The sequence below is a fragment of the Nomascus leucogenys genome, chromosome 2, assembly GCF_006542625.1.
Source record: "Nomascus leucogenys isolate Asia chromosome 2, Asia_NLE_v1, whole genome shotgun sequence".
Classification (NCBI taxonomy): domain Eukaryota; kingdom Metazoa; phylum Chordata; class Mammalia; order Primates; family Hylobatidae; genus Nomascus; species Nomascus leucogenys.
In genome coordinates, this window is record NC_044382.1 from 69,611,116 (window position 1) to 69,636,492 (window position 25,377).

General features: G+C 53.0%; 1 protein-coding gene across 1 annotated transcript in view; it reads right to left on the reverse strand.

Moving 5' to 3' along the window:
* The window catches only part of NKD1 (NKD inhibitor of WNT signaling pathway 1), an 87,147-nt gene that overhangs the window by 20,778 nt on the left and 40,992 nt on the right, over nt 1–25,377 (reverse strand). Inside the window, exon 4 of the mRNA XM_003263039.4 lies at nt 7,600–7,666. Coding sequence (XP_003263087.1) covers nt 7,600–7,666 — 67 coding nt within the window. The remainder of the gene's footprint in view (nt 1–7,599; nt 7,667–25,377) is intronic.

A 25,377-nucleotide genomic window follows, 5' to 3' on the forward strand; every position in this document is an offset into this window, starting at 1 on the left:
TCAGGCTCTCCTTAGGGAATGAGGGTCCTAGCGATCCCACCTCTGTTTGTAAACACAGCCACATACTTTGGTGGGCTGCACGGAGAGGCTGGTGAAGTTAGTAGTACCACACATTATTCCATTAAGTCCTCTTAACACTGTGCAGGGTGTGCTACTGTTGGCATCGTACAAAAGAGGAAACTGAGCTTAAAAACCAAAACTGATTATGCTGTTTCCCTGCTTAAACCCCTACAGTGGCCCCCTTTCCCCTAAGGAGGGGTCCAAAGGCTTCCACGACCCGGCTGCTGCCGCCTCTCAGTCCCGTCTCTCTGTGGAACTGCTTTCCCTTTTCTGAGCCTGCCATGCTCTCACGCTGTTATCCCTGCCAAGGACACTCTTTCCAGCTCTGCAATTCCCACTCATCCTTCAGGTCTTCAGTTTAAGCCTCCCTTCCTCTAAGCAGCATGCTGTCACACCCTCAGGGCTAGGTGAGGCTTCCCTGCTCAGTGAGCCTTATTATACCATTATTACATCACTCATTTAATCATCTGAATCTTCCATCAGCCCAGTATCTATACCCTGAGATATATACGTCTATAGCGCAGTGTCTATCACACTACAGGTGCTGCATCATCATCAGCATCATCAAAATGAAACAACGGTAAGTAGCAGAACCAGGATTTGAACCCAGAAGTTGTGGAACAAAGAGAACTAAATCCCAGTTTCCCAACTCTTCAACCACTGGCCTCTCCACTCTGTCAGACCACAATAGCTGACACCTGTTCCTGCCTGTCCAGCAATCCTTCTCCTCCTTCTGATAATAGCATCTGGCTTTCCTCCGCAGAGCCACTCATCCCCCACTCTCAGTCTATCTAGTTTATGGAGACTGATCCCACTCCACGGTCACACTGCACTCAGTACCCCCACCCGACCCGGCTTGTTTCGTCCTGAAGGCCACGTGGCTGGTCCTAGGTCAGTATGAAAGGAGAGTTTATGGAGAAGCTAATGAAGCTAGGCTAGGCTTCTGGGCCCCCTCACCTACACAGGCCCTTTCCAAGCCAGAATGGGTCTTTGCAAGGTGTTTATGCGGTCATATGTGTTTGTATTTGTAACATTTTCCAAATTAGGCATTTTATCCTCAATCTATTAAGATTGTCATCTAACAATTCTGACATCCTGTGCCTGTGTGAGGTGATACTGGGGGAAATACAGGCATTTCTGGACATGAGCTAAGGAGAGACTGAGTTGGTGAGATATTTATTTTGGTTTAGCCCCAGAAAGCTTCAGGTCCCACAAAACCTAGATCTACCCTGGTCAAGTGACCAGTAAAGTGGTCAGTAAAGTGAGTCCAACATGTGCAAGAACCCCTGTGACCTAGGAACTTTCTTCCACCTGAGAGGGCTGTGCTCATAGGATGGGAGTGCCCAGAGCTGGGAACTGCCACCCTTGCCACCTGTGGGGGAGGAGCTACCGGGGGACAGAGGGAGAGATGATGGAGAGGGACAGAGAGGGGCAGCGAGAGAGACACGTGTGTGAATGTGTGAGTATACATGCATGTGTGTGCGTGTGTGTGTGCACGTGCATGTGTCCATGACATGGTTTTAGCTCCAGAATCCAAACAGGCCTTTTTAGGCAAGATCTACCCTAGGATTTTTCAATTTCATGAGCCAAAAGTTTAAGTGAGTTTCCAAAAGAACCGAAAGAATCCTGACTTAACAAATCCATCTCTCTGAGATCCTGCTTTTTAGGAAAAACCACCAGCATCAGCACCACAGCAGTAATTCACTCACCCAGGGCAGTCCCTCTAGGGCAATTTCCAGCTTTTTCACCAGTGGGTGCCTGCCCCTTCCTGAGACCAGAAATGCCACCAGGGCCTTCTTCTCCACCATCCTGCCTCCCAGCTGCATTTTACTGCCACTAGATTTTGCTTATGGACCAATTGTAACTGAGGGGAAACAAAAAAGGAGAAAACGGGGGTGGGGAGGAAACCCTTCTCAACAAATAACATTCTGGCCTTTTTTTCCTCATCAGAGCATAAGGCTGGTGGCCACTCGGCTTTGAGATCTGAACAGGATTGAGACGAAACATCTGTTCATGGAGGGAGAGGGAAGCCCCGGGGGAGAGAGAGGGGAAAAGGGGAGAAAAAGCCTTCTGTGGGCTAAAAATATCACGTCCCTTCCACTCTCGCCGCCCCCGCCGCCCCGTCCCTACCCAAGTTAAAACATGTGATGAAATTCGGCTTTTACAATCTAACCCCGAGCTACTTGAAACTATTAAAGCCTCTCCGGTATCTGACACAAGTCAGAATTTCCACTGTTCCAGCTGAGCTTTTATGAGGAGCAGACTTGAGAGAAACTGCCAAGGTAACAAAGTCCGCTTGTTCTCTGTCACCGCTGCAACTCAGCTTCTGGGGGGACTGCAGGGGAGTGGAGAGTCAAGGCCGCTGACACCCCCCGACAGGACAGGCTCTGAACTGAGGGAGAGGAGCCGGCGGGGCATAGGCACCTGCCCCTCCATCTGGGGGTCCCCGCTGCCCTCCCATGAACTCCTCTTCCTCCCAGCCTTCCTGGGAAGCCACCGCCAGCCCTGTGTATTGAGGAGCCTTGCCCGGGAGTCCCAGGCAATGTCCGTGGCTACTTCCTGAGAAGTCTTGACCCGCTCTCTCTCTGTTTCTTGCCCAACTGCTCCCTGAACCCCAAGGTCCAATCACCAGGTATCCCACGGCCTCCTCGGCACCTCTCCTTGGATGTTAAATGGGCATCTTGAACCCAGCTGGTCCAAAAACGGGAGGCTTGATGGTCACCCGCCAAAACCTCCACCTCAGAAGTGACACCGCCAAATCCTTAGTTCCTGAAACCAAAAGTCTAAGATGCAACCCTGATCTCTGTCGTTCCCTCAACACCCTCCTCACCAGCTCCAACCTCCAGCCCCGTGGACCTCTCCCCAGCCCCAAGCTCCCAGGCTAGGCCAGCACCATCTCCTCTCGCCTGCAACCCTGCAATCACCTCCTGGTTTCATTGCCCCCTTCCTCCCTGCCCATGGGCAGTCCCTCCCAGAAGCCAGAATTCGCTTCTTAAAACAGAGGTCAGAATCCAGCAGTCACCCACCCAACCATCTGGGCAGAACCACACAACCTAAGTGCATGGTCCCACACTTGCCAACCGCCCCACTCTCATTCCTGATCGGCCTTTCTGTTCTCCCCCAAACACCAAGTTCCCTCCACTCTGGGGTTCTGCTCACTCCTAGCTGCTCTCCCCCTACATTCTTCCATGGCTGGCTCCTTCCTGGCATCTGCATCTCAGATGAAACATCACCTTCTCAGAAAAGCCTCCTCACTCTACCTCTCCTTGGGTTTTACCTCTTAGCAGAGAACCACTACCAGAAACTTCCATGCTCCTTTGCAGATTTATGTATTCATCCCTGCCTCCCTCCTGTGAATGTCGTGACTGCTGGGCCTGCCTACCTTGCTCATGCCTGTGAACCCAGGGCCCAGTAGAGCCCCTGGCTGCAGCAAATGCCCAGCACATACTGAATGGTGAGGAGTGAGGGGCCAGATTCTGTTCTCAGTCTGCTGTGTGACCTTGGCCAGGTCACTTCCCTCTCCGGGCTTCAGTTTTCCAACTACAGATGAAAGGGCTACAGGCCTCCCAAGTCCCTTTGCCCAACATCTGACCCCTGGGAGCCTGGATGGACTGGCCCAGGCCCCAACACAGGTGTATACAGGACCTGCCTGAGAGGCTGGAGGGAGGGGTCACCTGCCTTCAGTGAGGCAGAGGGAGGGGTCACCTGCTTTCAGTGACTACAGGGTGTTGACTTTCCTTTTTCAGTGAGTGTTTATTTATTGAGCACATACAGCATGCCAGACCCTACTCCAGGCACCGGGAGTATGGGGAGGCCTTTGGAGATTCTAATAGGATTAAAGAAGCTTTGCAAAGAGGTCCTTTTTGATCTGGGCTAGGTAAATGATTATAAACATGGGCTGGCACCTCTTCAAGAAAACTGAACCCAGGAAACAAGAATCATGGCAGCTCAAGTGTGCCGGGCACTTACTTTGTACCAGGGCCACCCTTGGGACCTACATTCATCACCTTGCTGTCTTCACAATAACCCTGGTGAAGAAGTGCTATAAGGAACCCAGTGAGGAAATTGAGCCACAGGGAAGTGACTCGCCCAAGGTCACACAGTGAGTGTGGGTAAGCCAGGCTGGAATGGGGTCTGAGCTGCGAATTCATAGAAAGTCAGAATGCAGGGAGGAGAGATGAGGAAGGCAAAGTTAGGGACCATTGCAGAGCTGAACAGGCCCCGAGCTCCCAGAGTGCTGCTCAGCCCCTGCCAGGCCTCAATCTTAACACTGCTCCCTGCTGGGCAGAACCACCAACTCCAGGCACATCCACCCTTGGGCTGAGGAAGCAGAGACCACCCCACGGGCTGCCACATCCACACGCCAGGCCAGTGGGGAGGGGGCGGCAGGGCCAAAGCAAGGCCTGCCCTGGAAGCCGGGAGGCCTGGGCCTGGTCCCGAGGAGGAGGGGCTGCCTGACTTCAGTGGCTCTGAGCATCTCCTTTAGGGAGCAGGGACCCTGCAGGCTAGACCGGACCCTGCAGGCTGGACCACGCCCTGCAGAGCAGGCTTCCTAGAGAAGATGCCGGAGAGTGGAGAGATAGAAACTAGGCACTTGAGGATGCGGAGGGACAACCAGCAAAGGCCCAGGGATGAGACACAGAGATAGCCAAGAAGCTGGGCAGGGGCAGGGTTCACCAGGTGAGAGGCAGGGGGGACCTGGAGAGAGGGAGATGGGAGAGGGGGATGAAGCAGTGGCTGCAGCACCCTCAGACACACTGACTCCTGGAGGCCATTCAGGGGAACGCGGCCTGGCACCCATTCTCCCCGTGGGGCCCAAGCCGCAGGCTGCGACTACCTGGAGTCCTGCCCAGCTGTGGAGGCAGGGAGGCCGGGTGTGCGCTGAAGGTGAGCACGGGGTCACCCCTCCCCGGTCCTCGGACCTCAGCTGGGTCAGCTGAGGAGGGGTCCCTCTCCCCTTCTCCCCACGAAAGCCTCACCTCACCAGCCCTGCCACGCCCAGCCAGCTCTCAGAGCTTGGGACTTTTGATGTTTACTTTGTTCTTTCCCCAGTTCAAAAGGAGCTCTGCAGCCCTGGCCCTCGCACCAAGCCCAGCCTTAATCTCCCATCCCTCCCGCTCCCAGCTGGCCAGTTAAGGCAGTTAAGACGCTGGATTAGGGCCGGCTTTACATAACAACGCGGGAGCTAAAGCCATCCTCTCCTGGGATGGCTAAAAGACTTCTTTTTATCTTCACGCCTCAGATGGCCTTTTTTCTCTCTTAAACAGCTCTCTAGCCCGCCAAGAGGCAATGAACTTGGCCAACAGGAAGACAAAGAAGAGATTCAGGACTCGGCTTGTTTTCCCTTAGTCAGTAGCACAGAGGGACCCCCCCAGCCCCAGGTCCAGAGCAGGCAGCTGGTTTTTTGTGGCCAGAACTGAGTAGCACCTGCTCTCACCAGACGTAGCCATGCGGTGGCCTACCATCCACACCATATTCCCCACCCTGGGGTGGGCGGCCTCAGACCACAGGACCAAGGATGCCAGAGGACCACAGATGGTCACTGGGCCCAGGGTCCCTCATGGGGTCTTAAGGGCCACACGGACAGGTCCAGATGCCCACCCGACTCAAACCACAGCAGCTCCACTCCTACTGCCTTATTTACGGTTTTCACCTTTAAATAGTGACATTCGTTTTTAATTTCATAAGGAATACATAATTGTGTTTTTTTATTTTTTTTTAAATATTTTAGAATTATTGATAATAGAGAGAGGGTCTATGTTGCCCAGGCTGGTCTTGAACTAGTGAGCTCAAGCAATCCTCCAGCCTCAGCCTCCCAAAGTGCTGAGATTATAGGCTTGAGCCACCATGCCCAACTATTCTTATAAATGTTTAACCATGAAATGCAGATAACACAGACTTAAGTCTCCCCCCATGTTTGGAAAGAGCTATGGTTATCATCTGTCTAGGCCTCTATCCACACAGTCATATGCATACGGGGTACCCTAAGAAACTCCTGAGGATGGTCTGGTGCCTTTTTTTTCACATAAAAGATATCAGACTGTATGCACACACAAAGCTTTCTGTTCATGGGACTCCTCCCCCTTGATCTGGGGCCTGCTTACATTTGAGCAAAGTTTGCTAGAACCTGGCTTTCCAGCCTGCCTCCAACTTCTAGGCAACGGAGTGAGTTATCTTCAAACAGCGCTTCTCCGAGTACAATGTTCATGCAAGTCACCTGGGGAGCTTGTTAAAATGCAGATCGCATTCAGCAGGCCTGGGCTGGAGCTGAGATTCTATATTTATAACAGCTCTCAGGTCAGATGTGGCCACAGTCCTCAGGTCTGGCCCATGCTCCCCTTGAGAACTTCCCAGAACTGTCTGCTCTCCCCTTGTGGCCCTTCGGACCCCCACAGGCCTGGATCCCCCTCTGCAGACCCTTGCATCATGGTCCGCCAGCTCTCCAGCCAGCTGTCTGCCCTGGTCTCAGCAGAGAGGTCCTTCCTTACTCTTATAAGGCAGCCCCCGTTTGGTGATTTCTTTCCCTGTTTCTGAATTTAAAATCTCCCATTCAGCAAACACTCCGCTTCACGCTGTCATCCGTTCCTGGCACCAACTCTGGGAGCCAAGCAGGGCAAAGGCCCTTGTTCCCATTCTATAGATGTGGAAACTGAGGCTCAGAAAGGTGGGGTGGCCTACCCAAAGTCAAACAGCACATCAGCAGCCAGCAGACCCTCTACTTAAGCGTCCTGATTCTCTCTACAGCACGGCGCTTCATCATGAAGAAAGCAAGCAGCGGCCAGGTGTGGTGGCTCACGCCTGTAACCCCAGCACTTTGGGAGGCCAAGGTGGGAAGGTCACTCGAGGCCAGAAGTTCAAGACCAGTCTGGGCAACATGGTGAGACCCCATCTCTACACAAAAATTTAAAAATTAGCTTGGCATGGTGGCGTGCAACTGTAGTCCTAGCTACTTGAGAGGCTGAGGCGAGAGGATCACTTGAGCCTAGGTCGAGGCTGCAGTGAGCTATGATTACCTACTGCACTCCAGCCTGGGTGACAGAGCAAGACCCCGTCTCAAGAAAGGAAGAAGGACAACAGAGGAGAGAGGTGAGAGGCTGGCTGTGTGTGTGTGTGCACACTCATGCACCAAGAGAGTAACATGACGGAGGAAACAGAATAGACACTGTGTATAATGCTTATTCCATGCCCAACACTGCCTGATCACACTTCACACATCACTCTGAGCAGCTACTCTTATCATCCCCCAGAGGAGCAGCAGAGTTTCAACAACCTGTCTGAGGTCCCCCAGCTAATCTACTGCAGGGCCAGGACGTGGACCTAGGTGACCGGACCCCCACCTGGGCTTGGACCTATGAAGTGCCACACCTCTCTTACTCCTCTCCTCCATCCCACCCTCCAGTCTACCCCCACCCAGAGTCACAAGGTCCCTGTTGTGCCCTCCATCTGCAGATTTTCTGGAGTACACAGGGCACATGGCCAGGTAGACACCTGCTTCCCCCACTCGCTGCTTCTGGGAAGAGAGGAATGGACTCCGAATACCTTCCAGCCGAAAGTCGTCCTCCTCTTCCTCGCTGAGCGTGTCTCTCAACACGTCGCCCACGAGCTCCTAGAAGAAGACAAAGCAGAGGCATTGAGCAGGGGTTAGGGGGAGGCCAGTGCTGGGACGTTAAAAGCGGCGCCATGAGGACCCTGGGCTGATTCTTCTGATCGGAATTCAGGTCAACTGAGGCAGATCCTATTGCACCTGAAAAGTTAAGCGCCAAGGTGGGTCCCTCCTGCCTTTAACATAAACCCACACGCATCAGCACAACATTCAGGCCCCTGCAGGCTATGGCTCCACCGGGTCTTCCGTCATGCCTCCCATATTTCACCAACACACATGCCTTCCGGAAACCAGCCTGATTCCTTACACGCACCCTGCCTGTTCCCCACCAGTGAGTTAAGGATATCTGGGATCTCATCCCAACCAACCTGACCAGGAGGTGTCAAGTTAGCGAGGGGAGTGTTGCTGGTCCACAGGCTGGGAAATTTCTAGGATGTCAACAAAGGCCCCATCTGTCTGACCCACCCTAGCAGGATAACTCCAAATATGGAAGAAACTAGACCATACCTTGTCAAACTGTCTTCTGTATTTATTGGTATTCTGCCAGAAGAGTTCTATGATCAAAGAAGATTCTTTTAAACAAAGTTAAACAAGATCTCTTACAGCAGGACTTATCAGGACTTTTACTATGGTTCTAAACACTGAATCTCCAAGTGCTGGCATATTTTGCATTCTCCAAACTTATTTAGACCATGGAGCTTCATTTTCAAAAGCATCACATGAGATGCGTGTCCCAAGAAACCCACTTTAGGAAATACTCCGGTTATGGGAGGACAGACAAGGGTTTGGGGGATGATGATGCTACGGTAGCGCTTCTCAAAACACAAAATGACAAGCAATAAAAAAGCCCAAACTCAGCAGCTGTCACCAACTTCTCTTTGTGAAAATCAAAGAGAAAAAAAACAAAAACAAAAACAAAAACAAAACCCAACCCTCTCCTTGGGGGAAAAAAAAATTCTACACCTCAGATGATGCTTAAAAAAAAACCAGTCCTCATCTTGATGAATAAAAGAAAAAACACGGCTTTGTATTGCTGATCTCATCAACTGGACGCAGCTGGAGGTAAGCCTCTTGCTTTTTTTTGTTTTTTGTTTTAAAGACAAACAGCTAACATTTTGTGGCTGTTCTCTTTCTTCTTTCAAATCTTTCTAGGGCATTACACACTCTTTCTTAAAAGCTGTTAAAATGTGGCCATTCAGACTCCGGTGTCCCATTTACTTCAAAACCAGGCTACTTTATTCCTCGAGTCAGGATGGCTTCCCTCTCCTCCTCTGCCAATTATTATAATCATCGAACATTTCCTGGGCTTGTAAACTGGCTGTTTGTGTTAACAGAGCCCGAGTTGACAGGGGAGCTGGGAGATGATGACAGGAAAGGGATGCACACAGGTGGCATCATTAGATGGCTGGGATGCCCCAGCAGCCAATTAAAGCCCATCTTTCATGCAGGAGAGAGACGGGTGCCGCCACCCCCTGAAAGGCTGGTAGGCAGAGCTTCCTCGAGGGAACAGGTGACAGTCTTCAAGAGAATCTGCACACCTCTTCATGCTGAGGTCTTCTGCAGAGGGGGGCTCTGCACCTGCCACCCTGACTGCACTGCAGCCAGGTGACAGCATCAATGAGACGTCTGAGTACTCGTGTCTTTTTACTGGCACACTTGGAAGAGTTTAAAGACTCCAGACATTGCCACCAACAAGGCAGCTGTGTGGGACCCTATGATGATGACCGCGTGTGCTCAAGGCACCCCAGTCACCACCGATGACAGCTTCAGCACTCCCTGCTCGGAGGACCAAGCTCTCTGACACACTCAGAAAGCAGAGTTCTGGCAAGTTCTGGCGTAGGCCTCTCACCACTCAACAGTACCCTGCTCTGGAGAACACTGGAAAGCTCCTCGGAGCTATGGTCCATGGATGCACTGTGCTGTGCCAATGCTCAACTTTGTAAAAATTCATCTCCCCGGGTGAGCACAGTGGCTCACGCCTGTAATCCTAGCACTTCAGGAGGCTGAGGCAGATGGATCACGAGGTCAGGCAACCTGGCCAACATAATGAAACCCCATCTCTACTAAAAATACAAAAAATTAGCCAGGCGTAGTGGCAGGTGCCTGTAATCCCAACTGCTTGGGGGGCTGAGGCAGAAGAATCGCTTGAACCTGGGAGGTGGAGGCTGCAGTGAGCTGAGATTGTGCCACTGCACTCCAGCCCGGGTGACAGTGCGAGACTCCGTCTCAAAAAAAAAAAAAAAAAAAAAAAAATTCATCTCCCCCACTGAGCCAAATGGCCCAGGGTCTGTGGCGTGCAATGTGCATGCTCCTAGAGCTTTGAGTCTCTAGGCCAGAAGCCATTTGGGATGTTGAGCCAAACACAGGATCACATCCTGGCTGTACCTCCTGCCTTGCCTTTGGACCTCAGTCTACTTATTTGTAAAACGGGTACAGTCATCAACCATAATAATAATCAAACAGCTGACACTTACTGTGCATTTTCCATGTGTCAGGCACCATGCTAGGCACTTTATAGTCATTCCTCAGTACCTGTGGGCGACTGGTTCCAAAACTCCCTGAGGCTAACAAAATCTGTAGATGCTCAAGTCCCTTATCTAAATGGTGTAGTATTTGCATATAAACTACAAACATCCTGCCCTATACTTTAAATCACCTCTAGATTACTTACAATACCTAACACAGTGTAAATGCTATGGAGATGGTTATTACACTGTATTGCTTAGGGAATAAGGACGAGAAAAGTCTGTATGTGTTCAGTACGGATGCTTTTTTGTTTCCAAATATTTTCTATCTATGGTTGGCTGAATCAATAAATACAGAGCCCACGGATAAGGAGGGCCAACTGTGTAAGCATGTATTTATTAGCCCCCTGAATCATCACAACAGCCCTGGTCTTTCCATCTTTCAAGAAATAGACGCTCATTAAGATGATTTGCAAATTGTAAAGTGAGAGGTATAATCATTACTGTTATTTTCTACAAAGAAAGTGGCCTCAACCCTGAAGTACCATATGAGACCGGAAACAGTTCTAATGACAGTCACCTGTCATCTACCAAGTGCTCACAGTGTATGAGGTACTGACCAATGAGATCTTCACGGGAGGCTCCGGAGAATGGCCTCCCCACAGCCCTGCGTCTAAGTGGCTAGGAGGCTCCAAGAGGCTGCGACCCCCTCTGGATCACCTGCCAGCAAGGGGTGGAGGGGGGACTTGAGCCAGCTCCTTCAGGTGCCTCAGCCCGGGCTCCTACTCATGCAACCAGGGCTCCTGTGGGCATGGGAGCAGAGATGGCCAGGAGTCCTGGCACCTACCAGGGACCAAGGATCACACCTAAAGGAGTGCAAGAAAAATAGCCCAGCCAGCAGCTCCAGTGGGTGAGTGGTCAAGGGCTCCCATCTGCCTAGCAGGACTCAAAGCTCCCCTGCTCCTCCCCACAACCTGGGGACTTGGCCCTGCCCTCAAGCTGAGCCCTGGCTGGCAGCCCCACATGTCAGGGCCAGGGCCAAGCACTTGGCACCATCCTTTGGGAAGGCAGGTGTTGCCAGGAGACACACTCAGACCTTCGATGGCGCCACTGGAAGCCCCTGTGCAGAGGGCATGGAACTGGAAGGGGTCAGACCTTGGTTCAAATCCCAGCTCTGCTTCACACATGTTGCGCCACCTGGGGGAAGGAACTTTATCTCTAGTGCACCTCAGTCTCCCCATTCGTAAACAGGGGCGACAGCAATCAGGATATCTGGAGGGGGTGGGGCTGTGAGGAGTGAGGAAGTCATTGCATGTGAAGCGCTTAGCAGGGCAGCTGAAAGCATGTGTGGGGTTCATCAGGTCAGTAGTTACTGTTTATTACTCCTGCTATTGTTATTGTATGGCGACCAGAACACTGCTGGGACAAGCCGAGAGACTCGCCAGACCCCAGGTGCCCTCACAGACACCTGGAAACATGCCCCATCCTGCCCAGGACACTGTTTTCAGGGAACTGCATTTCGCCCTCATGTCAATCGCTTCAGGTATTCCAAAGGACTGCCATGATTATCCTGTTTTACAGATGAGACGACTGAGGCACAGAGAGGTTAAGTGACTTGCCCAAGGTCACACAGCCAGTAAGTGCCAGAGCCTGAGTCCACACCGTTCACCACTGAACCTGGGAAACCCACATGTGGGGCTTGGCTGCAGTGGTGACCCTCCTGCACTTATTTTTTCTACTTAGTTGTCACTCTGTGATCCCAGGCACCTCCCCTCTGGCCTCCAGGACAGTGGGCCTTAGCCTCTGCTGCAAGTTCTGATCGAAGACCTTCCTGGGTCTCCAGGGCCCCTGCTCCACCTGACCTGGGGCTGGGCTGCTCCTGTCCAGTGGCCTGGCTTGGTGGCCTCTCAGGCCACATGCCCAGATGTGCCACCTTCCTAAGTCCCAGTGGTGCCCCATCAGCTGGCCCTGGGAGCCCCTCCTCTGCTCTACACTGGGCCCCAGGAAGAGAGGCCAGCTCCTCTGGGCACAGGGTGTGCAGCCAGCACCAGTCCAGAGCCCAGAATCCAGGCACGATACCTTATAAGGCCTCCAGGGATGGGAAAACCACATCAAAGCAGCCTTGGGGAGCGAGCTGGAGTTTGGTTGGGGTTTTTCCTCTGTCTTTGAGACTTCCTACTCCTGAATATAACATCTTCCTCCACCGCCTGCCCCAGCAGTGCTTTGTCAATCTTTCTGTTCTGTAAGAGCTAACAGATGTTGGTGCCACGGGTTTCAAAGCAAACTCCCGGTGCCCACAGAACACGGCACAACTCACAGATTCCAAGAATGTACAGGGTTGGGACGTGCCGGGGAAAGAGGAGGGGGGCAGGGCCCAGGCCACCCTGTAACCCTTAGATCCAAGCAGCCTACCCTGGAGCTGCCCCAGGAAATTCCTGGCGAGCTCTCTCTTCCCAGCACACTGAGGCCGCAGCCCGGCCAGGCGCTCTCAAGGCCTTGCTGAGAGCAAGCTCTTGCCTTCCTCTTGTCCGCTCTCGGGAGGCAGGACAGGGATGCTCCACTCCCCAGTGTCCAGATCGACCTGGCAGTCGGGGCGCCTGGGCTCTGGGCCCAGTCCCACCCTCGACAGCCGAGTGGCAGCAGACACATTACTTAACTTCTCTGGTCTCCATTTTCCTCTTCTGTAAAATGAGGATTTTGATGTCAAAGAGCAGTCAATGAGAAAACGTAGACAACATGCCTAGGATGGTGTCTGATGTGAAGCTGGAAGCACTAACATCAGTTTCTCTCCTCTTCCCGACACAGGCTCGGGAACATTCTCACATTCCATCCTAATGCCTGGCGAGTCAGTGCCTCAATGTCCACCCTGGGATGATGCTCACATGTGTGTCCAGGAGGCACATTCAAATCCAGTGATGTTTAGGGCAACGCACTTCCTGTTAACCCGCAATCAGAAACACCCTGAATGCCCTCAAAGGCATGTGGGCTGGATCTCCGCAGAGGAGCACCACATGAGAGGGACTCCAAAAGAACAAGACAGACCTGCAGATCTCCCAGGCAGAGGGCCAGACCACAGGACGGGCAAAAGAGCCATCACAGGAAGACACGCAGACTGTGCTGCTACCTGTACACAGAAGAGAGCACCAAACCTATGTATGCCATGAGATTGTCCCCGTGTGGTGTGGGTGAACATGCAGAAGACGACAGCCACGGTGACCTCCAGAGAGGGGAGGGCAGACAGAGGCAGAGGGTGTGGGGGGTCATAAACCCCAGTCTTATCAGAAGTGTTCTCATGTTTAACTGATGAGTATATTACTTGGGTAATTAAAACCCAATTTAGTAAAACCACAGATAATAACCCACTTTACAAAAGAAAACAAAAGCTGGGAGATTAAGTAACAGGTCCAAGGTTTCATGGAAAGTAACAGAGTTGGGTAGACCCCTCCAGGCCTCGGCCCCCTCGTCTCTAGAATAGGGAGGCCAGACAAGATGATGCTCACAGTTCCCTAGAGCACAGACCTTCTGGGGTTCCAGCCCACACCCCAGCAATGGGCAGATCTCTTCTCTAGGGCTATACCCATGAAACGAGAGGAAAACCGGGGCTGTCCATCTTCTGGGCCTCAAGTTCTATGTTTCTCACATATACCTCTCCCCTGCGGACCTGTTATCTCTGCCCACACAGCCTCCCTCTCATTCCCAGGCCCCCAGGGCTTTCCTGGGCCTCCAGAGCCCACTCTGCCTACAAGCTCGGCAGGCTGAAAGTGCTAGGAAATTACCCAGCCCATCCCAACACTATACAACATGCAGGCCAGTGATACAAAAATAATCCTCATCAAAGGGCAGAGAGACGGAAAGAGGGCATGGCAGGCAGCCGTTGGGGAGGGCTCCTGGAGGCCTGGACCCAGGGACAGGAGAGGCTGGGGGCATCCTTCTCCCCAGGAGAGGAAAACAGACTCGCCCCTCCCTGCCTGGCTCATCAGAACCCAGGCCTCAACATGCTGCTTCCAAAGATAAATGGCATCTCTTTCCAAAGGAGCCAAAATATAGGGCAGAGTCCTCAGCCACTCCCCTGAAGACCCCTGAGCCCACCACAGCCACAGGTCACCTGGTGGTGGCTCCTGGCTCTGCCCACCAGGCCTGTCCCCTGGATGCAGCCAAGCCCACTGGAACCCTCCCCTGGGACCCCTCCCTTGGGAGCTGATGGGAACGAGCTCTTCTCTGGTGCCAAGGCTGCATTTCATCTCATCAGCAGCTTCTCAGAGACAGCTCGCTCGAGGAGGCAGCTCACACAGAGACAGAGGCCAGTGCTGGGACCAGCCTCAGGCCCAGCCTTCTCCAGAAGAAGGCTGCCTGTGGGCAGGACTCTGGGTCTGTTTTGCCCTCGAACAGTGCCTGGTACCATGCAGGCACTCGAAAAAGTGTCTGTTTGGTGAACCCTGGGGCAGGCCCACCCTCACCCGCCCTTCCTACCGATAGGACGGTCACAGAAGCCACTAAACGGCCCTTGCTGCTTCCAGCAATTCAGGTCGGGTTTCCGTTACTTGCAACTAAAAGCTCTGACTCTCACAGCTCCCAGAAGCAATCCACAGCCTCCTCAAAGCTAAATCCAGGATTCCCAGGCAAGCTTGGGAGACAGTGGAGCGAGCTCCTGCCGCCCTGCTGTATCGCGAGCCCCTGCAGGAACCTCACCTGCAGACTCCACTCAGAGCTGCGGAGGCTGAGGCGGGAGGGAAGACAGGCTCCTGGAGCTGCACACACAGACCAGGCCCTTTGTGTTTGGTCTGCAAGGACCAGGCCTTCAAGACGCCAAAGACATTGAGCAGCAATTAAAATTCCTCAGATTTCTCCTGGACTATTTTTATCTGCCCAAGATGCAATCGACGTGCTCCTAACTGTAGATTCCCAGCCTTCAGCTCCCCACATCATGGGGACCCCAGCCTGAGCCTGCTTCCTGGGCTTGAGAGTTTGCACAGGGAAGGTGGACAGCCAGTAAGGAGTGGGACGGCAGGGCTGGCAGGAAGGACTTCAGACCCGGGGCCTGACTCTGAAACCACCATACTCCCTTCCTCCAGCTCTCCGGCCTGAGACAGGGTGCACATAATCCCTAGAGATGGGTTGCCCAATCCTGAACCTCAGCCAGCCTCAGTCACCAAAGGGCCAGCAAAGGCCACCTCCTGGGCTGTCACCCCAGCAAGTCGCAGGCATCCACATGCCACGGTCGCACCTTCCTCCAGAGCCATGTCCCTGGGCTACCATGAGTACTTAAATGCTTCTCTTTAAATTGGCTCTCTCTTTTTAACCTTGTCTTGCCATCAAGCAATAAGATCAATAAAATCACAGGTGTTGGGGGGCTTGGTTTGGTTCTTAGATGGGGGTCTCACTCTGTCCCTCAGGATGGAGTGCAGTCACGTGATCACAGCTCACTGCAGCCTCCAACTCCTGGGCTCAAGTGACTCTCCTGAGTATCTGCGACTCCCACCAACACAGGCCACCATGCCCAGCTAATTTTTTAAAACTTTTTGTAGAGACAGAGTCTCGCTATGTTGCCCAGGTTAGGTGTTTTTTGTTGTTTTTGTTTGTTTTGTTTCGTTTTTTTAAGGACAATTCATATTGAACAAATTCAGAATCATTAAAATATAAGATACCCACCACTTACCCCTCCAACCCCTCAATAGGACATCAACCATTGAACCATGCTTTCGGAAAGACATGATTTAAAGAACCTACCCCCTGGCCCCCACAGTGGTCAGGCTGGTTTCAACAAGTAGGAAGAGGGTGGGTGGGGAGAGACACCCGGCAAGGTGGGCACCAGGAGAGGCCACCAACCTTCCCGCCTGGCCACCCTCCTTGAAGACTCATGGCTTCAATGTGCTTTCTGAGCATGGAGAAAAAATGACTAATGGGGGAAAAAAAAAACCAAAACACCAAAACCAACAAAAGAAAAGAGTAAATCTTGACATCACCCAGAATGCTCCCTGATCTCAAACTGCTGGCATTTCAGAGCCCTTAAGAGATGACCCAATGTGGGGCCAATTGTCCAGAGCCAGGCAGGGCACGGAGCGGGGAGACTTTGCTGCTTGTCTGACCACAATTTTCCGACTAGACAGTGTTCAAAGGCATTTCTACAGTGGAAACTGGGATCTGATGGGCGTGTTGGGGCCTGGGGGTAACTGAGGTCATGAATATAAAGGACTCAGTGATGATGATAACCAGACTTAGTCAGTGTGTGACGTCTGCCAAGTGTTCCATGAAGCACATTAGGGGCATCACCGACCAAATGCTCCCAGCAGCCCTAGAAACTGGGCTCTGCGATGACCCCCACTTTGGCCATGAGGAAACTGAGGCTTAGAGAGGTTAAGTGACTCACTCGAGCTGTCAGTCAGGTCTGGGTTTGAGCCTTGGTTCTTCTGCTTTATACTGTGTGACTTTGTACAAATGAGTCTGACTGTGCCTCAGTTTCCCCAGCTGAAAGTGGAAATGACAGCAACCACCTGGCAGGGCAGTTGTGAGAGGAATGGAGAGTATGTGTACAGTGCTTGGTGAGTAGCCTGGCTCAAATAGCATGTCCCAAGTCACAGCTGTCACCTCCTTCTCCCTCTGGGCCCTGGTCTTTCATTCTCTTCCCTCACATGCTCTCTTTTTGTCAGGGATGCCACAGCGGATCAAAGCCCAGCCCAGCACTGCCTCATCACCCCAGAAGGCCTCAGGCGACCCCACTTCTGGCCAGCTGCAGAGAGCAGAGAGAGTACACTCAGCGCTCGTCGGAGTCTCTGCCCTCCCACCCACTGCTGACCACACACACACAGCCTTCCCACCCACCACTGACCTCTCTAAGCCACTGCCCACCACACCACTGACCCCACCACACCACTGATCCTGCCCCGCCACTGCCTGCCACACCACTGCACATCACACCACTGGCCCCACCATGCCACCACCTGCCACACTGCTGACTAGCCAGGCCACTGGCCCGCCATGCCACACAGCCGAGTGCTGATAAGAGGAGAGGCCCGAGGGCCTGTGGTGTGCCTCTGATCACCAAGCAGCTGGGGCGGCATCTGCCAGCAGTTCCTGGCCCTGGGACAGGCCCCCGGTCTGCTGCCAGGGTCTAGCGCGTGTGACCTGCTGACAGGGTGGCCCTGAGCCAGGCTGCTTATGACAGGCAGCACTGTCATCTGGCCCCAAGGAAGGGTGTCCCACAGCCATAGGCCACCTCACTGTGGGGAAAGGATGTGTGCTCCTGCCTGGGGAAGGGGCATGTGGACCCAAGAAGCCTGGAATTTCTTGCTCAGCCTCAGGAATGAAGGGCTTGAGCTTCTTGCTTTTCTGAACCTAAACAAAATAGATGAAGTAAGAGCCTCTTGATTCCTATACCCTGAGGCCTCATTTTATGGACAGGACAAGGGTGTCTATGAGCACAGGTGTGCGTGCACGCGTGCGTGCGCACACACACACACACAGAGTCCACCCATGCGGCCCTGCAGTGCCCTGGAGAAACCATCTTGCAGAAGCCATGCTCCTACCCACTCTGATCTCATCAGCCCTGGACCTCCCATTCTCATCTCCTGGCCCCTTCTGTCCCCTTGTCCCCAAAATAGCTCTAAGAAACTTGTCACCATCCCTCTCACAGGCCAGACCGCCCACTCGGAGCCTCCCAGCCCTGGGCCATCCTGTCCCCTTCACCTGGAGCGCCCTCCTCCCTCTACTGCCAGTGAAGTCTTTTGCCTCCTCCCGAGCCACTGTGGATTTCGACTTCCCACCATCCCCAACCACCAGATGAGGACATAATCAAGAGGGTCACACTGGCGGCTTCCAGAGGACTTGGCTCATTCTGAAACTCAGCAGTCCACATGCTGCCAGGGCTGTGATCAAAAGTCTCAGTGGCCACATCTATAAAATGAGGGCACCGATCCCACCCGCCTGCCACGCAGCAGTGCACGATGATCACACCAAAGGTGGGTGTGGAAAAGCCGAGAAGGTGAGAGGGGCCATTTGGGAATGAGGGCCCAGGGTCCACAGTGCTGTCAGATAGGAAGCTGCTGAGGAACAGCCGAGTCCCCTCCTGTTAATAAAAAGGTGCGTTTTCCAGAACCTTTCGAGAAGGCCACACTCCACTTCAGAAATGGGAACTGGGGCGCTGTCTCCTTCAGCTGTCCGATTTTCTGGGTGATTTGAATTTTATATTTATATTCTCTCTTTTTAAACCAAGAACATTCAACCCTTTTATACTGAAAAAAAATAACTTTTCAAAGCGGTTTTTCCATTAAAACAAATGATGTGGCTCTACCTCCTGTTTGATGTCACCGAGTTGCTCAACAGGCACCTCAAACTTCATATGTCCAAACCGGATGCCTGGCGGCCCCCAAACCTGTCCTCCCCAGTGCCTTCCCTGTGTACACACAGGGCAGCTCCCTGCTTCCTTCACTCTGGCCAGACACCCCGGAGGCATCCACACATCCTGTTGGCTCTCCCTCAAAACACGCCCTGAAACCAATCATTGCCACCTCCTCCACTTCTGCCACGCGTTCCAGGCCACAGTCCTCTTGATCAATGACAAACATTTTCTATTCTCTGCTCTCGTTGCCACCCCAACCCCTACCCAATTCCCCAAAGTCCCACCAAAGCCCATCAAAGCCCCACCCAATTTGTCTGCCCTATCACCTCCCTCACCCCTTCTGTTCCTCCCCGTTCACTTGCTCACCCGCGGTCACACAGGCGTCCTTGCTGTTTCTCCAGCAGGTTCAGCTCATTCCCCACTCAGGGTCTTCACATGCGCTGTTCCCTGTACCCGGAAGGCTCTTCCTCTGGATAGCCCCTCCCTCCTGCCCCTCCTTCAGGTTTGGGCTCATTATCACCTTGTCACCTAGGTGAGGTCTTCCCAAATCTCTTTATTTAAAAAACTGCAGCCCCCTCTCCCACACTCCCTTCTTTATTTATCTCTGGGGCATTCCCACCATCTGACACATTATGTATCAACGCCTGACGGCGGAGGCACTCGACCAGCATGTGTTGAACCACCAAATGCAGCTCTATATTTACTGACTCAGAAAAACATGCCCTGCATTTTCTTGAAAGAAAAAAGCAGTTGCCAAAGAGCAGAGAAAATGTGATTACATTTCCTAACATTATCTGCACGTGTTTCCATGCACTGTAGTAGGAGGCACACGTCTGCAGAGACGGGCACCAAAATGCTCCCAGAAATGGTGCCCAGTGCTGGATTCCAGGTCACCCAATGGTCTTCCATGAACACACATGATTACTTCTACAATCAGAAATTACAACAAAGTGTTTTGAAGGAAAAAAAAATGCTAAAACATACAAAAATGGGCACCCAAGTTGGTTCTAGAAAGACTCACACTCAGAAGTCTGGTAAAAGGGTCTTGGCCCTAGCAGTGGCAAGACCTACAGCTTTCTGGTGAAATGGGTGGCTCCTGATTCCAGCTGGGAGGCAAGGTGGAGACTCCGGACTTTGGGCCACCCAGACCCCATTGATCCCTTCCACAGCCACACAGTGCACCCAGGCCACAAAGAGGTCACAGCCAGACCCCTGCCTGCTTCTCACTGCTCTCGCTGTACATGCATAGGAAGCCAGGGGCTGTGTAATGCAGACAGCGCTTTGATTCCAGAAATGGCACAAGACCAGCTGAGCATGCAAGCCAGGCAGTCACTGGGGGCTCGGGGGAGCAGGGTGGCACTCTCTCCTGCCCATCCCAACCAGCACACACCAAATTTTGCTGTTGCCATTCTCAGGCAACCAATGATCTCAAAGCAAAAAGTATGGGGATCTAGAAGGCCACTGCCTGCCCCTGCAGGTCCAGTCAACAGCCCACATCAGGGGCCCGTGTCACCACAGGGTGGTCACCTGGAAGCCACTGAGGTCTGGTCAGCATGGAAGGCTTGAGGCCACTCTTGGGCCTGGGGATAAGAAGGTCTTCATGGCAGTGACTCCACCCATCACACCTGTACCTCACCCATCACACCTGTACTTCACCCAACAATCCCAGGAGGTCCACGTGTGAGCTATTGCTGTTTTTACAGATGGGGAGACTGAGAGTCATAGGGGAGGCAAGAGGGTGGTAAGGCTGGGAGAAATGGAGCACTCCCAAGAGGAAGGCCAGGGCTCTCAGAACATGCCCCTGGGTGTTCCTGGATCTGGAAGAGAGGCCTCTGCTGTCTGAGTCCCACATTTCCACCAGGACCACCAGCATCAGGCCAGGCCAGAGCCTTTGTTTAGAGGTTCTGACCTGCAAGAAGGACCCAGCCCCTCTGAGAATGTCCCCCTAGAAAAATGCCATGCAAAGAAAATTGCACATTGAATTCCAGGGGGCTCATGAACCTCCCCCCTACAAGTCCTTTTGTGAATTTTAGTTTAGGAACTTCTGAGAGTCCAGATGGGGAAACTAAGGGTTCAAAAAGGGACAGGACTTGCCCAGGGTCACAAAGCCAAAGAGGAGCAGAGCCAGGATCCGAATACAGAGGACCCACAGCTGGCAGCAAAGAACCAGTGATGAGTTCCCTCGGGGAGCAGAGGCACAGGACAAGAGCCCCCACATGCCCTGACTGCCAAGGGCTGGAGCACCCAGACCAACAAGCCCACCCTTGGACGGTTTCTCCACAAGCACCGTCTCGGGCAACCAAATATTTCAAAGGAAAACGTAGTGGGTCCAGGCATGGGGGCCCAGGATGTTTGGGGAATGCTGTGTGGACTTCTCAAGGCTTTCCAGACCACCTGCAGCAGGACTCCCACGAGGTGCTCACAGATCGGGGGTCTCCTTACTTCTCTAGACCCTTTGATTGCAGTCCACCTCCCCAGGGCACCGTGTGCACGTGCAGATCCCCCCGGGTCTGTGTGCTCCCCTCCCTTCCCTATGTGCTCCCTCCCAGCAGCTCACACCTGGGGGCCCTCTTCAGAGGCCTGCCCTAGGGCTATGTCTGCAGATTCAGAGAACTGCCGTGTCCCCACCCCAGGTGGCCCTGAGCCTGGTGCAGGAGAATGAAAGCCCATACCTCCTATCAGGACAAACTCAGAAGCATAATTTATACCCCAGAGCTCCCCCAGAGGGTCAGACTGAAGCCAAGACTTTGTCTGAAATGGCACCTGTGCTTGGCTTCTTCCTCTTGTCTGTCCTGCTTCCTCCACGGCCTCACTGGCCTGCCCTGCCCTGGGACAGTGTCCTGAGTGAATCACTCGCACGTGACCCTCACCTCAGGCTCTATTTCTGCAGTCCCTGACCTCACAGGGCTCTCCCCTGAACTACATGGGTAGTTTGAGGAATCCTGACCCACTTGGTGAATTCACAGGGAGTAGACAGGCCAATGAATTGCAAGCTGCTTGGTCTCAGACAAAGCAGATGGAACATCAGTCCAGCCCAGAAAGGCAATGGTCACACTGTGGCCAATCCAGCTACGTGAGGGGCCAGGGACCCTGATGCCAGGGCTCAGGCCTGAGAGGCAGAAAAATAGAAATGGACATTTTCTTCCCACCCCACCCCACCCCATCCCAGCCCCACTTCAGGAAACCCCCTCCCCATCTTTCAGAGCCTAATTCAAGTGCAAGAAGCTTGTTCTAAGCACCTCGTGCCCCAGGAAGCTCTCTCATTCAGCCAGCACGTTTCAGGCTGGCTTCACAGACTGTAAGTTCGGGAGGAAGCCGAGGCTGTGGGAAGCTCTTTGTCCCTCATCTGGCTCCTGCAGTGGGCATCTGCAATTCGGAAGCCCCTGGTCTCCAGCCCCCCTTCCTCCTTCTTCTGGGAACACTTTGATTTTCCTTGGCGGCTTTCTAGACCTCACAAATAAAAACATAGGACATTCAGTTAAGTTTGAATATCAGATAACAGATCATTGTGTAGCATAAGTATGTGCCATGCAGTATTTGGGATAGACTTAAAACACAAAAAAATGAAGTGCTATTTATCTGAAATTCAAATTTAACTGTGTGGCCTAGATTTTACCTGGAAACCCTGCCCCTCCACTCCTCTCACCCACATGGTGTGGGCAGGCTGATTTCTCCCCATAACCAAGAGGGAGGGCACGTGACCCAGGCCTGCCCGGTAAGAGCTTCGCACCATGCCAGCCATGGGGACTGGTCAGGGCCGGGCACACAACGCAAGCTAGGCCAAGGAGAGGCAACCCCAGGACATCTTCTTTCTCTCTGTTGACATTGGTGAGATGTGAGCTGAGAGCCTGACCCTGCTGAGAGCACTTTACCACCTCACAGAGAAATTCTAGCTATGAAAAAAGCTAATACCCAGGAAAACAGAGCCACGAGGAGATACAAAAGAAAAGGGGTCCTGACAACATCATTTGAGCCCCTGGATCAAATGGTGCCTGAAGCTAGTACCTCCCCTACATTTTTCAATGACGTGAACCACAAAATCTCCCCTTTTGGCTTAAGCCAGTGTGAGCTTATTCTCCTCGTAAGCCAGTGAGTGAGTCCTGCTCACTCGCTCCTCCTCACCCTTGCCACCTGGGCATGAGACAGGGCAGAGTCTATACTCAGAGAACATGTTTAATTTTACTAAGGAGGGTGGTGTGGGGCGATGGGAGAGCCTGAGCTCTCCAGTCAAGCGGGCACGGTTCCCGGCCCCACTCGGTCCCATCCTCGTTCCAAGCCCTTGCACAACAAACTCTCCATGAGCCTTGGATTCCCTATTTGTGAGATAAACATAGATACTTATACCTGGACTGCCCATATAATGCTAGTGCCCTAACCAGGACACTTTAGAGAGACAAAGAGAGTGCTGTTCATACCCAGGTTGGGAGAGACTGGAACTGCCCTGCGTAAAGGGACCAGGGACGCCGTCCCTACAACCGACCCCTGCCTGTCTCCACCCCTCTCTGCGCTAGCCCTCCCCCACAGCCCATGCCTTCAATTCTGCCCCTCTCCCCCTCCCCATCACCACCCTCTGTGCAGGATGCTCCCCTACTCGCTGCTTCTCGCTGCCTCCTAATTCATTCTTCCAGCCTCAGAGAAGCCATCCCTGGAGCCCCGGGCTCTGTGCGGGCCCCACTCTGCGTCCTCCTTGCAGCCTTCGGCGCTCTGCGAGACAACTGCTTGTGGCTCGCAGGCTCCCCAGCCGGCTAAACTCGTTGAGGACAGGGTCCGTACATTTCTCCCTCATTACTGAAGGCCCTTACAGAGCTGGCATGGTGCCTGGAAAACGACACATAAAATAGCAGACAAAAAAGGACACCGCTAACCCTCTCTTCCTCCTCTCTGCAGGCTCTGTATTTTCTCTGTGCATCGATAAAACCATCCTGGCTGTGATGCCAGGCAGGGACAAGTGAAACTATGAATCATGGAGTGGGGAGGGCATGGGGCAGGGCTAGGACCCGCCCCCAGTGGGCCCAGGACATGCTGGTGATGTTCTCAGAGCCAGTGACTCGGGGACAGTGGCCTCAGAAGGCCCCGCCCAGCCCAGCAGCCCCCAGGCAGTGGCAGCGGCAATGCGCTGGCCTTGGGACAGCTTTCATTGATCCGAGGCCAATGTGGACTGGACCTGAGCCGGCTGCCTATTCCAGCATCCAGCCCTGGCCCCTGCTCAAAACACAGGCCTGGCGTCTCCCTGCAGCCTTAGCCAGCTCTGTCCTCAGCGGCAGCCAAGTCACTGCCCAGAATGCAAATGGGGCAGGTGCAATGGGCCTCTCCAATCTGAGACCAAGGCCATCACATCCCACACACAGCCCAGGTTGTTCCACACACAAGCAGACAGGGTCCCTTGGGTTCCTTGGCCCCCGCCCACACAGCTTTCCTGCCTATCCCCAGGCAGCCACCCCACCTGGTTTCTTGGTTCAGCCAGGCATATAGCCTGAGGTCAATTACCTGGAGAACGCATTGCCACACCAACTCCCTGGCTCGCACCCCAGCCCAGGTGGCACATCCTCGTTTTATTTTCACAGGACCCCTCCCTGACTCCACAGCCTTCACTGGCTCCCTGCTTCAATCAACTCAAAACCCTCTGAAGTCTTGCCGTAGCTTCTCAGTCTAGCTCACGGGGAAACAAATGGTTATGGCAGGGAAAAATGCTAGCCTGGGAGCCAGGTGGTCTGCCTCAGTTTCCCCATCTGCACAAAAAGAGGAAGCATGGCAAGAGGGTATCTCCAAAGGCTTTATTGCTGCAATAGACCATGACTCCACAGGCTCAGGAGAGGGCCAGTTCAGCCAGGCCCCAGGCTCTGTTCCTCCTCTGCTGTCTTCAGGCCACCCAGAAGGGCCACTGCCCACTTGCAAAGCCAACGATCCATCCTCAGTACCGTCTGTCTCAGGAGACAAAAGTATTTTGAGGAGAAGGAAAGAAAAGTGTGGATGTGAATGCTTCCTTCAACTCTGCATCAACCCAGCACCCAACCCTCCCAGCGCCAGACACCCTGCCCCCAGGGGAGCCACAGTGGCTACAGATGGAGAGAGAAGTGCAGCTCACAAGCTGAGGAACAAACAGCAAATATCTACCTGCATAGAACACCAGGAAGGACCCCATCAGCCTCAGCCTAACAATCAGTACCTCAAAAAAGAATTATCAGGTTAATTTACAAAGAGGCTTCATTCTGGCCGGGCGCAGTGGCTCACACCTGTAATACCAGCATTTTGGGAGGCTGAGGCAGGCAGATCACTTGAGGTCAGGAGTTCGAGACCAGCCTGGCCAACAAGGTTAAACTCCGTCTGTACTAAAAAAAAAAAAAAAAAAAAAAATAGCTAGGCATGGTGGCAGGCGCCTGTAATCCCGGCTACCAGCTACTCAGGAAGCTGAGGCAGAAGAATCACTTGAACCTTGGAGGCAGAGGTTGCAGTGAGCCGAGATTGTGCCACTGCACCCCAGCCTGGGCAACAAAGTGAGACTCCATCTCAAAAAAAAAAAAAAAAAAAAAAAAAGGCTTAATCCTAATGGCCACGAACTCATAATGGCAGTAAAGGAGCAAATGGCAGTGCCAGGTGGTGTGGGGCCCAGACCATGCCCCCACATGGCCTGAGGCTTGGGTCCTGGCTCTGTCACCTACAGGTTGTGTGATGCTGGGCAAACTAATAAACTTCTTTGTACCTTAGTTTCCTCCTCTGTATGATGGGTAAATAATAATATCTGCCTTGTGGAGTTGCTGGGAGCATTAAATTAGGTCACATTTGTAAAGCGCTTGGAACAATACCTGGTTCCCTAGAAGCACCATATAAATGCTTGTTAAATAAATAAAAATGAAGGTGAATATAAAGTACATAAAGACACACTTGTAATGTAAAAGAAGGATGACCATCCCGAG